This window comes from Xyrauchen texanus, chromosome 6 (genome assembly GCF_025860055.1).
Source record: "Xyrauchen texanus isolate HMW12.3.18 chromosome 6, RBS_HiC_50CHRs, whole genome shotgun sequence".
NCBI classification, from domain to species: Eukaryota; Metazoa; Chordata; class Actinopteri; order Cypriniformes; family Catostomidae; genus Xyrauchen; species Xyrauchen texanus.
This window is the reverse complement of record NC_068281.1, coordinates 43242485-43257335: the sequence shown is the minus strand read 5'-3', so window position 1 is coordinate 43257335 and position 14851 is coordinate 43242485. Positions and strand designations below refer to the sequence as shown.

The following is a 14851-nucleotide window of genomic DNA, read 5'->3' as shown; positions in this document are numbered from 1 at the left end:
AATCGGGCATTCCAACAATTCCCTGCGTGACCCATTACATTTCATTATATTTTATGGGAATAGTTATGTTTCTTCTTGTTTTTAATATCAGTTACGTACACTGGGGTGTTCTGTGTTATATTTGATGTAATTTAGTTCATGTTTACTGCATTATTTAAATCTCTCATGTGTTATCATGATGGTGTTTAGTGTTTGTGTGAGTGATGTTGAGCACTGTCTCTGTATGTTTATTAGTCAATGCTCCTGGAAGAGGCACTACTGATGAACTTCATGTCATCATGTGCCCTTCTGTAGTTACTATGGTGATTAACAAATACCTTATAAAGTAAAGACATGATTTATACAGTTTCAGATGGTACATGTATAATTTTGTTTTAACTGTAAATTTAACAGATTTTATTTATTTTTACAGTGCCAGTGTGTAAATTACAACCATTTTAAACTGTAAAATGTACAGGTTGTTCTGTAAAGTGGTTTACATTTAACTGTATTTTTTACATAATTATTCTGGCAACCACAGCTGCCAGTTTTTTTTGGTAAAAACAACAGGATTTTTTTTACAGTGTAGGCAGTTGATGTGCCAACGTAACCGTAAGCCTGTCCAGGAACCGGCAGCTGCGTGCCCATTGCACACGGCAACCAGGGGGACTCCTGTCCGCAGAAAACAGAGGTCTGTCTAAGGGTTGAATAACTGACGGCAGAGGGGGGTGAATATCACATGATATATGCCATGGCTCCATGCCCATCTCGCGACTCGAGTCTGAAGCCAGTACTGAAGTACTCATATGCATCAACCCTAACGGCGCAACCGTGGCTGAGGATGCCATATGCCCCAGGAGCCTCTGGAACTGTTTTAGAGGGACAGTGGTGCCTATTTTGAATGATGAAAGGCAATTCAGCACTGACTACGCATGCTCGTTTGTGAGGTGCTCTATCATTGACAATGAGTCCATGCCGAGAAAAGAGATGCTCTGAACCAGGGAGAGCTTGCTCTGTTCCCAGTTGACCTGAAGCCCTAAACGCCTGAGGTGCCTGAGCACCTGGTCCCTGTGAGCACATAGTGCCTCTCGAGAGTGAGCTAAGATCAGCCAGTCATTGAGGTAGTTGAGTATGCGGATGCCCAATTCCCTTAGCGGGGCAACGGCGGCCTCTGCAACCTTCGTGACAGGCCGAAGGAGAGGACCTTGTACGACGGCCGACGCAAACGTAGAGAGGGTCATGTCGGGCATGTTGAGCGGCACCTGACCCGAGGAACCAATCGTCTAGCCGTAAGGGTTGAGGGGAGGACGGAGGGTTCCAGTCCATCCCCACGTGTGATCGCAACCCAGACACACGAGGCAATGCCTATGGCCGTCAGAAGCAGAGAGATATCTGCTGCATTCAGGAACAACACAAAGGAGGAAAGGCATCTTGAAAAAGAAGCGTCTTTAAAAAGACATTCAACGCCAATGTGTATACACTTTTAGAGAAAATAGTACTCTTTTAGGGGATTATTTGCTCTTTTAGAACGCTGTCGAAGGGCCCAGGGGCGTGGACTGCACTTGCGTGCAGAGAAGGAAGAAAGTCGCTGGTGGACAGGGAACATTTTGCATTGGTTTTACATTTCTGTGTATTATTGCACCATATAGCCTATCTAATATATCAGGAACATGTTGCCTACACATCAATATTCCAGATGTCATATTCTGTTATTATCGCTAAACACCAATATTACACATGACTACATATCACTAAACAAATGGACAATAATTAAATAGTTCAGTCCTACATAGAGTCCTCTGCATAGAGATATTTAATTCACTTCTTCCAGCATTCTGTCACTGAAACAGCACCCGGGCATGTTGATGGAAGCAGGAGATGCAGGTATAATGTCTTTGGCGCCATTCTACCACAGTGGAGACGTGCAGTACTTCCATGTGCATGTGACATCAAAGCAAGATGCGGAGTGGTGCACATATAATAATTTTAGATCTTTTATAACTGTCAACCTAAGGAAAAATCAAGCATTTTCACAGGACATAATCAACATTCAAAAATATTTGAAATCAAGTATTGCAAGTGAAAAATAATATTACAACATAAATCTGCAATGAAGCGAATGCACAACAGAGCTTGACTTCTAGATAGAGTGCATTAATGGGAATGAGCTCTTTCTTTTTTGTTGTTTGTTGACAAAAATAACGAATAAACACTGCTGTGCGTGAGTTTGTGAAGGAATTTCGGGATTGTAACTTCAGTCAGGTGGACATGTGGGTGGACGTGTTGTATGAATTTGTATAGTATACCTAGTCTGCGATCAGCCGTGGTGGGAACTCAGCTTGAGTTGCTTGCTAAATGCATACCTCACATTGTGAATACATTGTTGCCATAACAATGCGTAATAGCATAAAATCAAGAAAACTGAAATGAATATGTCCCTAGGATGAAGAATCCACACCACAGTCAATAAGGATCTAATACTTTGCTTTACTCACTAAATTACATTGTTTCAAGGATTGATTTCAAGTTTTCACAAAGACTTTTATACAAGTTAAGTTATATTTACGTCACATGCATAACCACCGGTGACACTCTATCACCATGGTGCCACTCTACCACCGTGGTGGGGCGGTTTTCATAGTGATTCTAGCAGCCCTAATCTGAACAATGGTGCAAATCCTTTTCTGAATGAATATTTCTATGCCTTTTTAAGTTGCTTGGACTTGAGAAACTCTTTCCACACTGATTACATATGTAAGACTCTCTAACGTGAGTTCTCATGTGCTCCGTAAGACTAAGTTGGTGTCTGAAACTTCTTCCACACTGACTGCATATGAAAGGCTTCTCTCCGGTGTGAATCCTCATGTGTTTCATAAGGTTTACATTCTGTGTGAATCTCTTTCCACACTGAGTGCATGTGAAAGGCTTCTCTCCAGTGTGAACTCTCATGTGGATTGTCATGTTTTTTTTATCCGCAAAAGTTTTTCCACACTGAGTGCATGTGAAAGGCTTCTCACCAGAGTGAATTCTCATGTGATCTGTAAGGTTTACTTTACGTCCGAAACTCTTTCCACACTGATGGCATGTAAAGGGCTTTTCTCCAGTGTGAACTCTTAAGTGCCTATTAAGGTTTCCTTTGTCTGTAAAAGTCTTTCCACACTGAGGGCATGTGGAAGACTTTTCTGCTTTTGTTCTTTTTTTAGTTAAATTAATTGCAGTTTCTGAGTAACTAGAAGACTTTTCTCCAGTTTTGAAATCAGCAGGTGTCTGAGATTGATGTTTCTCCACTTCATTCAGTTCTTCAGGTTCCTCTTTCACATCCATCAGGTCTAAAATGGAAAGATAAAATAGTAAAAAATATATACATTAATTTCAGCATAAATTTGTAATAACATTTAATCTTCAAATAAGAAAATTAGACAGAAAAATAGACAAACACGGTATGCTTAAAAACACCATAAAATATAGCTCAACATAAACCATTGTCCACAAGATGTGGTGTCATTGAAGGATTCAAAATATATAGTGACTAAAGACTTATATTTTGGTCTGTTTCTCACCAAAAGTGACCGTATCGTTGCAGAGGACATGGATTAAATCACTGGATTACTTTTATGTTGCCTTTTCTTTTTGGAGCTTAAAGATTTTTTGCACCTGATTGACTTGCATTGAATAGACAAAAACATCTCATACATCCTTAAAAATATCTTTGTTTATGTTTAGCAAAAGAAAGTCATACTAGCCTGAGATGATATAAGAGAGTGTAAATGATGAGACAGTTATAATATTTGGGTGTACAATTTCTTTTGGTTCATGGGTGTAGAACTTTGATTGGCTGTTGCTGGCCATTTTTGTTGGTATGTTTAATCCAGTGCTGGGGACCCACATCAATGCACAACTTAGATTTTTCCTTTATTTAAGAAACCTGATTCAAGAGGTCACGTGACGCCATGCGAGGAGCAGACGTGTGAGCGACGAGCTCTGTGCACTTTGCTAGTTTTTTAATGTTTTTCATGTTATAATCCGGTGAGATTCGATACACCCAGTTACATATTTGTTCTTTGAAGTAAACATGGCAAAGAAGTCAAAATCCTCAGGCTCTGGAGATATAAAAAGACACTTACGTGCTCAAGATGAAACCTCTGATGGGCCTGCAGACCGGGGACTCGATTTGGATGGCAATTGTCCAACATGTCGGTGATGCTGACGAAGGTTGTTGCTGACTTGGAGGATCTCGCTGTAATACATCGATCGATTACGGTGATGGAAACAAAATTCTCTGAGTTGGTTACAAGAGTGGCAGATGTTGAGAAATGGATCGATTATCTGGAGTCATCGGAAAGGGAATTATCCGCTAATCCGCTCGCGACCAAAATAGATGTGTAAAAGATTTTGGAAAAACTGGAAGATCTCGAAAATAGGAGCCGAAACAACAATGTACAGATTGTAGGAATTCCTGAGCATGAAGAAGGAAGAGATATGGTGAAATTCCTTGACAAGCTTGACATAACAGGCCATAAGCTGGAAATCAAGCGAAGGGCTCGCAGATCTGCTGAGGGAAACAGGCCCTGATCAATTCTGGCCAAATGTTTCAGATCATCTGATAAAGATCTTGTGTTGTGTGAGGCGAGGAGCAAAGGAAAGCTTTCTTGGAAGAATCACAATATTTTCTTGTTCCTGGACTTTGCAAATTCGACAAGAGAGAAACATGACAGATTCAAGGAGACTCTTGCATCAACAGAAGATCGCTTTTGCATTGATGTTTCCGGCCAAACTGAAAATAGAAACAAAGGATGGCTGCAGGGTGTTCACATGTCCCAATCAAGCACTGTCCTTCATAAATACATTGGAGTGAGTAAGCCATTTGTGTTTCTCATGTGAGTGGACTGAACATGACTGCGCCATTTTTGTTTGTTTGTGTTGGTTCCGCCTATCGGCTGGAGTTTGTTTTGCGGAATAACACTTCTCCTTCAAGAAACATTTGCATTGACGGAGGATCGCTTTTACACTGGGGTTCCCGGCAAGATTGAGAGTGGATGCTGTGGATGGCCACAAAATATCTACATGCCCACACAAAGGATGTATTTTATAAAGTTGACGGACTCAGTAAGTCATGGTATATTTTTCTATGCGGCCTCCGAGTGAATCTGAATCTTGACCATCCGAGGATGCATGTTTTGTTTCTTTTTGTGATGGTTAAGCCTAAAGGCTTTATATCGGTTGGAATGGTTTTGTGGAGGAACACATCACTGCTGCCAGGAGCGGGGGAGATCCCTGCCGTCCACCAAAAACGAGGAGTGTTCCATCCACCTGCGGCCGGAGGTCTGCCTCCGATCCGTCCGGGGAGGTGTGGCTGTCATCCATTAGAGTGTGGAGGAGTGGCCGAGGACCAAGCTATGGCATATCGGAGAACCGGGGAGCAAGTGTTTTTTTCTCTCTCTCTCTCTCTCTATTCCACTGCCGCTCCGTGTTGGCCTTTCCTTCTCTTTTTTAAAACGTTTTGTTAATTTGCCTCAATCGTTGTTACGGTGTGTAGGTGTCACTTTTTGTTTTCTTTACAGTATGGGTTCGGGGTACATTTATTGGTTGGATTAAGTTACTTTATAGACATCCTGTAACAGCAGTACAAACATATGGATTCATTTCAGATTATTTTACTCTGAATAGGGTTGCCCTCATTCCCCATTATTGTTCTGTCTTGCCCTGAACCAATAGCAGCCAATAAGAAAGGAGGATGATTTTCCAGAGGTGATAGTGGGAGGTGTGGTGCATAAGCTTCTGCTTTACACAGATTATATTTTATTATTTGTCTCTGACCTCACTAGATCTATACCTTGCCTCCACAGAATTAATAATTCCTTTTCCAAGTTCTACAAATTCAATTGGTCTAAATCCGAAGCTTTGGCTCTGACAGCGTACTGTCCAGTAACAGCCTTCCGGCCAGGTGCCTTCCAGTGGCTCAAACAGGGCATTAAGTGTTTGGGCATTTTATTCCCAGCAAATATGTCTGATTTAGAGTTAATTTTGATCCTTTAATAAAAAGATTTTTGAACGATGTGGGCAGGTGGGCTTCATTACATTTATCTACACTCACCTAAAGGATTATTAGGAACACCATACTAATACTGTGTTTGACCCCTTTCACCTTCAGAACTGCCTTAATTCTACATGGCATTGATTCAACAAGGTGCTGAAAGCATTCTTTAGAAATGTTGGCCCATATTGATAGGATAGCATCTTGCAGTTGATGGAGATTTGTGGGATGCACATCCAGGGCACGAAGCTCACGTTCCACCACATCCCAAAGATTCTCTATTTGGTTGAGATCTGGTGACTGTGGGGGCCATTTTAGTACAGTGAACTCATTGTCATGTTCAAGAAACCAATTTGAAATGATTCGAGCTTTGTGACATGGTGCATTATCCTGCTGGAAGTAGCCATCAGAGGATGGGTACATGGTGGCCATAAAGGGATGGACATAATCAGAAACAATGCTCAGGTAGGCCGTGGCATTTAAACGATGCCCAATTGGCACTAAGGGGCCTAAAGTGTACCAAGAAAACATCCCCCACACCATTACACCACCACCACCAGCCTGCACAGTGGTAACAAGGCATGATGGATCCATGTTCTCATTCTGTTTACGCCAAATTCTGACTCTACCATCTGAATGTCTCAACAGAAATCGAGACTCATCAGACCAGGCAACATTTTTCCAGTCTTCAACTGTCCAATTTTGGTGAGCTCTTGCAAATTGTAGCCTCTTTTTCCTATTTGTAGTGGAGATGAGTGGTACCCGGTGGGGTCTTCTGCTGTTGTAGCCCATCCGCCTCAAGGTTGTGTGTGTTGTGGCTTCACAAATGCTTTGCTGCATACCTCGGTTGTAACGAGTGGTTATTTCAGGCAAAGTTGCTCTTCTATCAGCTTGAATCAGTCGGCCCATTCTCCTCTGACCTCTAGCATCAACAAGGCATTTTCGCCCACAGGACTGCCACATACTGGATGTTTTTCCCTTTTCACACCATTCTTTGTAAACCCTAGAAATGGTTGTGCGTGAAAATCCCAGTAACTGAGCAGATTGTGAAATACTCAGACCGGCCCGTCTGGCACCAACAACCATGCCACTCTCAAAATTGCTTAAATCACCTTTCTTTCCCATTCTGACATTCAGTTTGGAGTTCAGGAGATTGTCTTGACCAGGACCACACCCCTAAATGCATTGAAGCAACTGCCATGTGATTGGTTGATTAGATAATTGCATTAATGAGAAATTGAACAGGTGTTCCTAATAATCCTTTAGGTGAGTGTATGATTGGGAAGGTTAATGTTATTAAAATGAATTGTATTCCAAAATTCAACTACCTGTTACAATCTCTCCCTGTAGATGTCCCCCTCAAATAATTTCAAGAAATTTGATAGCATAGCGAAGTCTTTCATTTGGATAGTTAAGTGTCCCAGTTTAAATTTCAATAAGTTACATAGGCCGATTGACAAATGTGGGTTAGGCCTACACAAGACTTTTGTTTATTATTATGCGTTCGGTCTCAGACATTTTGCTCATTGGTTGCTTTCACCTGAGAGAGCCCCTCCCTGGTTTTGTATTGAAAAGGAAGATCTTGCCCCAATCTTGCCACTGCAAAGCCTTTCTATCAAACTAATTGGAGATGTTAAGTCACACCCCATTATCTCGACATGGACAAAAGTATCTAGAGTGTTTACCTCGGATTATTTATTTAAACTTAGCCTTGAGCATATTGCGGAATCCTAAACTATGTATTAATAAGCCCCCTTTCTGTTGGTCAGATTGGATTGTGAGGGGGTTAATACGCTCAGTGATCTATTTGAGAGTGGAGTATTGAGATCTTTTGAAAATTTGTTTCAACATTTTTACAGCTGTACCACCTGCTCTGCACTGTTTTTGGGAGTAGCACGCACCCCCCTAGAGCGGCAGATACTCCGGGAATGGTGATTGCTGCTTTTGGAAAAGGTCATGAGGCATCAGTGTATTACTCCCTGCTAAGTCAGAGTCTGGGGGAAGGAGCTTTAAATGCTCAAAAGATTATGGGAGGAAGATTTATTTTTGGAGGAGGGAGTATGGACTAGGAATCAAAAAAAATGTCAAGTCTGCATCTAGAGAAGCAAGGGTGCTCCTTATGCAATTTAAGAGATTACATAGATTTTATTGGCGTGCTAAAGGGAGACATGTACAGTATATTTATCATTGTTTGTTTTAAGCACACTTTCTTTTGTTGTGACTTGGTTGAAGATCAGATATCATTTTATAACAAGTTTACCAAACATCCAAGATGCAATTTTATATTCAACCCATCTTCAATGAGAAAAATATTTACATTAAGAACACTATAGAACACAATGCTGCTCAGCCAAATCAAACTCTGTGCATCAGGACTGTTTTAATCTCGTGGACTAGGAGATGTTCCTGTCCGCCTCTGATGATGACATCGAGGTCTACACAGATCCTGCGAAGTGTTTCACCAGGAAGTGTATAGATGTTGTTTGTTGATTTACCCCAACCAAAAGCCATGGATTAACAGCGAAGTTTACGTGCACTTCTGCTTTTAATTTTTGCAATGTGGAGGAAAATAAACAAGCCAGTTTTGCTCTCCCTAAAACCATCAGAGCAGCAAAACAGCAGTATAAAGATAAAGTAGAAGCACAGTTCAACACCACTGATGCGAGCAAGAAGCATATGGCAGGGAATTAACACAGTAACAGACTTAAAAGGGAAGAAAACTCTACTGTTAACACTGCCGCTTCTCTACCGAACAAGCTTAACACCTTTTATGTTCCTTCCAAGGCAAACAACAACACCGCCTCCACGAGCTCCTCTTTAGTGGACATAACTCAATCCTTTAAATGGGTGAATATACGCAAGGCCACAGGTCCAGATGGCATTCTGGGCTGCATCCTTAAAGTATGCTTGGATCAATTAGTGGGGGTTGTCAATGACATTTCAACCTCTCCCTCTCACTGTCTACGGTCCCCACGTTTCAAAACATCCACCACCGTGCCTATTCCAAAGCAAACAAACATAACTTGCTCAAATGACTGGCTTGAATCGTCAGTAAATGCTTTAAGAGGCTAATCAGAGACTACATCTGCTCTGTGCTGCCATCCTCACTTTGCTTACTGTGGTAACCGCTCCACTGATTACGTCATTGCCTTCACCCTACACACTGCTCTGTCTCACCTGGACAACAATCATGCCACGGTCCAACTCACTGAGATAAAACATTTTCCCCATTCTGATGGTTGATGTGAACATTAACTGAAGCTCCTGATCTGTATCTGCATGATTTTATGCACTGCAGCCACACGATTGTCTGATTAGATTGCATGGATGATTGTTGGTGCCAGACGGGATGGTTTGAGTATTTCTGTAACTGTTGTTCTCCTGGGATTTTCACACACAACAGTCTCTAGAATTTATTCAGAATGGTGCCAAAAACAATAAACATCCAGTGGGGGGCAGTTCTGCAGATGGAAATGCCTTGTTGATGAGAGAGGTCAACAGAGAATAGCCAGACTGGTTTGAACTGACAAAGTCTAAGGTAACTCAGATAACCACTCTGTACAATTGTGGTAAAAATAATATAATCTCAGAATGCTATTCTGAGATGCGGGTTGGTGCTGTTTTGGCGGCACAAGGGGGACATACACAATATTAGGCAGGTGGATTTAATGTTGTGGCTGATTGGTGTAAATATACATATATACATTGGGTTAAAACGTGAACATTCAAGCATTCCATTTAAGCAACTTTGATCAAGACAGGTAATGTCAAGTAGGTCATATGTTTTATGAAATGTCTGAAACAAGTACTGAACTTAATATGCCTGAACTCTCCTCTCCATCTGTAGGTATCCTCTGTAGCTCTCCCTGGCTTCACTTCTAATATCCCCTGATCTGGGTGACAGAGACAAGAAAAACAAACACACGATATGATAGATGTAACTGTCTTTATTGTGTGAGTTCTGTGATCAAATGGAACACTCTACAAATGTAATGAACATTTACTCCCTCCTTGGGCTCACTTAGTAATATATTTAAATATTAACATAGTTTACTGTCATTAAACAAGATATTCATTTAAAGTAATAGTTCACCCATAAATGAAAATTCTCTCATCATTTACTCACACTAATGTCATCCCAGATGTGTTTGACTTTTGCAGAACTCAAATGGAGATTTGTTGAAGAATATTTCAGCTCTGTTGGTCCTCACAATGCAAGTGAATGGTGACCAGAACTCAGAAGGTCCAAAAACTATATAAAGCCAGCATAAATGTAATCCGTAAAACTCCAGTGGTTAAATCCATGTCTTCAGTATCGATATAATAGGTGTGGGTGAGAAAAAGCTAAATATTTAAGTCATTTTTACAATAAATCTACTTTCACATAGCCTTCCCATGCACATTCAAGAGAGTTCTTCTTCAATGTTTTTTAACCAATTTATACTGTTTGTGCATATCGCCACCTACTGAGTAGGAAGAAGAAAGGTAGGGATAAAGGAAGGGAAAATACTGAACACATCATATTTTAGCGGGTCGGCCACTAACTGCACAGGGTTGGTTGTTTGATTCCCGGCCCACACGACTCCACATGTTGAAGTGTCCTTGGGCAAGACACTGAACCCCAAGTTGCTCCAAATGGAAGGCTAGCACCTTACATAGCAGCTCTGCCGCCATTGGTGTATGAATGGGTGAATGGGACACAGTGTAAAGTGCTTTGTAACCTCTAAGGTTAAAAAAAAGTGCTATATAAGTGCAGACCATTTATAAAGTAAAAAATGGACATAAAAACATCCACATCTTCTGAATATATGGATTTAACCACTGGAGTCCTATGGATTACTTCTATGCTTCCTTTATGTCCTTTTTTGGCCATCAAAATGCTGGCCACCATTCACTTGCATTGTATGGACCTACGGTGTTTAAATTCATTCTTTTTGGGTGAACTTTCCTTTCAGTGAAAGTTTCGCGGATAAATCGGGAGGATTAGTAATCGATGCACCGAGAAAAGTGTAAGGGGATTAATTCATAAAGAATCATGTTTAATGTTTGCCAACTCAAATCAGTAATAACTGCAGTTAATAACTTGATTTAGAGAGAACAAAGCAGAAACTGCAAGCTTTGGGCCGTGGGGCAATAACATACTTTAAATCAAATGCTGCTGTAGTACTTTTTTATTCACTGAATTCATCATCTGACATTATAACGCTACTCAAAACAAAGCTGTCTCTACAGAATGCTGCAGCTCAAAAGAACCTGGAATTGTGGTAGCCTTCTGTGTTACGTCAAAATAATTTAATCTATTGGTATAATCAAAATCATTTCTTATTTTTTTTATTTCAGTGGTATGATTTAAGACTCCGTCTATTATGCAGTTTTTCATGTTTTTTCCACTCTTGGGGACGTCTAAAACTCTTTTCACAAAATGAGCACTTGTGAGGTTTTTCTCCAGTATGAATTCTTTGGTGCACGTTCAAGTAATCCGCTCTGTTAAAAGCTCTACCACACACTGAGCATACATGAGGTTTTACACCCAAATGTGTTTTCTCATGCCCTTTCATATAAGCCAGCTGTGAAAAACTCTTTCCACAAACAGTGCATATGTAAGGCTTCTCATTAGTCTCATGAAGTTTCAAGTGTCTTTTTAGCACTGATGCAAAAATAAATTTTTGGCCGCACTGATCACAGTTAAATGGCTTTTCTTTAGAGTGATAGCGCAGATGAAGTCTGAGACGACTTGACTGTGTGAAACTCTTGCCACAATGAGAACATTGGTGTAATTGATTTTCAGAGTGAATATGTATATGCCTACTTAAGCCACTTGGATTTCTAAACCTCTTTCCACACTGAAGGCAAGTGAAATGTTTTCCTCCAGTGTGAGTTCTCATGTGCGCCTTAAAACTTGCTCTGTGTCTGAAACTCTTCCCACACTGAAGGCATGTGAAAGGCTTTTCTCCAGTGTGAATTCTCATGTGCTCCTGAAGATTTGCTTTCTCTCTGAAACTCTTTCCACACTGATGGCAAGTGAAAGGTTTCTCTCCAGTGTGAATTCTTAAGTGGATATTAAAGGTTCCTTTATGTGTGAAACTCTTTCCACACTGAGGGCAGATGAAAGAATTTTTGGCTATTTTTCTTTGAGTTCTTTTATATGATATTTTCTTTTCAGTCTGTGAGCAACCAAAAGATTTTTCTCCAGTTATGACATCATCAGATTTGTGATACTGATGTTTCTCCTCCACTTCATTCAGTTCTTGACTTTCCTCTTTCACTTCCATCAGATCTAAAATGAAAATATTAAACAGTCAAAAATCAATTCAAGAGGGATAAATGTGAAACGAAAAAGGAAATAAAGAAGAACTTCAAATAAATAGCACAAATAGATCAAGTATATATTTCTGTGATCTTTTTATACTAAAGATTAACTCTCATGTTCAGTGGCTTATCCCAGAAAAGGCAAATTCCCTCTGATCCTCTGACTGAAAATAAATTGTGTTTTAATGGTTAAATTCTGAGCATCACCAACATCCACTGCTTTCTGTCCTCTCATTAAAAATATATCCTCACCTTCTTAAAGCCATTACATTTTTATGCCTATAGTGCTGTACAGCAAGGGCCTTCAACAGGCGGTCCAGTGGGTCTGCAAATTATTGTTTGATCCACCACGAGTCATAATCACTTGCATGTGAGCGAGAGACAGTACCGCAGCTCCATTAACGCATATTACACAGGCTGCATAGGGCACCAACTCCCTAGGGGGGAACCAGAAACTTAACTGGCTGCCCTTACTTGTACGTTATCTGTTATTCTAGGACCTGATAGCAGTCACGAAACACAGTCGATCACCTCGCGCTCGCACTTTATCCTCAATCTTGCATGTCCCTGACGAGAGGGAGTATGTATTTTAGTCCATCCACATTCTGAACCCCTCTAACCTGCATGCCAAATCTTCCTCTTGCATTAATCCTTCCTCATATTCGTTTTGTTTAGTTCTGAACTAAATAGAACACCGAACATTGTTAAAGTTTGATGCAATTAGCCCAGCGCCCATGCTTATTATGAACCATTCATAACGCATGTCATTTGGGTTGCAAATGTAAATGCGTCTGATTTACGTTTTTCAAACCATGCGGATGTCAGCCTACAGTTTCTTGTATTATTAGTTGCTTTTGGCTTTCAGAACAATAGCCTAAACATACTTGGTGGTAACTATATATTTAGACATATATTACATATACAAACATATTAAGAATATCAAGCTGCCATAGGCTAGACTGACGGTGACTGTCAAATCAAAATAATTAAAGGTGCATTTCTTCTTCATTACAAAGTTTTACTCCTACAGAAACAGTACAGTAAAAAAAATGTATAAAATAATTCACTAACATGAGATGAAGATTGCAGTTATAGGCCTTTCAGTAACCATATACATTTTTTTTATTCTACAAGGACAGGGTCTGTCTGACTATCTCTCTAATTATTTTTTTTTTGGAAGGGGTGTGGTACAGTGATTAAAAGGGAAATTAAAAATAGCAATTCATGTCAAAAAGGTTGCAAACCTCTGTTATAATTAATTTAATGATTCATTTAATGGCTTTGAAATGTAAACCAAAAAATGTAAAATATGTACATATAATATGGTACAATACACGTTTTATAGGCATAAAATTCAACACGCAATTTTCAGACAATATGCAATGGGGTCCCTGCTCCATCTCTCTATATACCAAGGCCTGAAAATGCTTGAAGACCCCTGCTGTACAGTATAAGTCAAATTAATGTCTTGCCAGCATAGCCGCAAGCAGAAGGAACACCACTCTCTCGTTCCTGTTAGGATTTCCAACAGGTTCTCCCCATTCAGTGCACACCCACTGAGAATTCTGTTGAAAGTGGCCTGGTTATAGGGAAATAAATTTTACGGAACAAAAAAGAAAGACACCAGTCACTAGAGGTCGACCAATTATGGATTTTGCCGATACCTATAACCAAGGGGGTGGGAAAGGCTAATAACAGATTTTTTAAATAGTGTTTTAAAAAAATGCCTTATTCTTTACATACTATGACGGGCACAGACAGTGCTAAAAGTCCTAAAAGAATAAATACAAATACAAATTATTATTATTTAACTACAATAACCAGAAAAAAAATGAAGATTTGGTGGATAAAGCGGGACTTATATGTATAAACAATCCCGAAAAACACAGAAGACTCTTATTTTGAAATGAAGAATTTATGAAAAAACTATAGGCAACTAGATTTTTTTTAGATACCGATAGTTCCAAAAAGCAACTATCTGCACTGATTAATCAGAAAAACTGATATATCGGTCTACCTCTACCAGTCACCATAATCGAATGTGTACCAGGAGCCAGAGCGCCTGACACCAGAGGACTATCTGTTTGTTTGATCAACAGCAGAGAGGGGGCATGTTTGGAAGGCTGTTTGAAAACAATGTTTTTGCAATTCCATTCGGTGGCATAGATATTACACACTTCAGTTTTAAAAAGTTGTGGGAACATGCAAAAACTATGTTAGACACGGCCCCCTCCCTACTTATCATGGTGACGAGATGTATGGAAGACTATCATCATGGAGTGGTGTCCAGAGAATAGCATAGGTTTCATAGACAACTGGACATGTTTTTGGGAAGACCTGACCTACTAAAGGGAGACGGTCTCCATCCTTCCTGGGAAGGAGCCACTCTCTCCTATAGAAATTTGACTCATAGTCTTAATAGGTACGCGTTCCCCTGGTTGGGAATCACTGCCATAGATCATGATATTCTGACGGCCAAAATGTTGGAATAATGTACAGATCAGCACCATCACTATTTTAAAAATGTCA

At 40.1% G+C, this 14851-nt stretch overlaps 1 protein-coding gene across 4 annotated transcripts in view; it reads right to left on the bottom strand.

Annotated features, from left to right (window-relative positions):
* Positions 1 to 2455: 2455 nt before the first annotated feature.
* LOC127644915 (gastrula zinc finger protein XlCGF49.1-like) overlaps positions 2456 to 14851 on the bottom strand; it is a 38951-nt gene continuing 26555 nt past the window's right edge. For 3 of the 4 annotated variants that reach the window (XM_052128369.1, XM_052128368.1, XM_052128370.1), the window contains one exon: positions 9963 to 12290. In XM_052128369.1, coding sequence (XP_051984329.1) covers positions 11350 to 12290 — 941 coding nt within the window. In that variant the 3' untranslated portion in view covers positions 9963 to 11349. Of the gene's footprint in view, positions 3309 to 9962; positions 12291 to 14851 lie in introns of those variants that run through there. The other variant, XM_052128371.1, reaches the window with a different exon arrangement.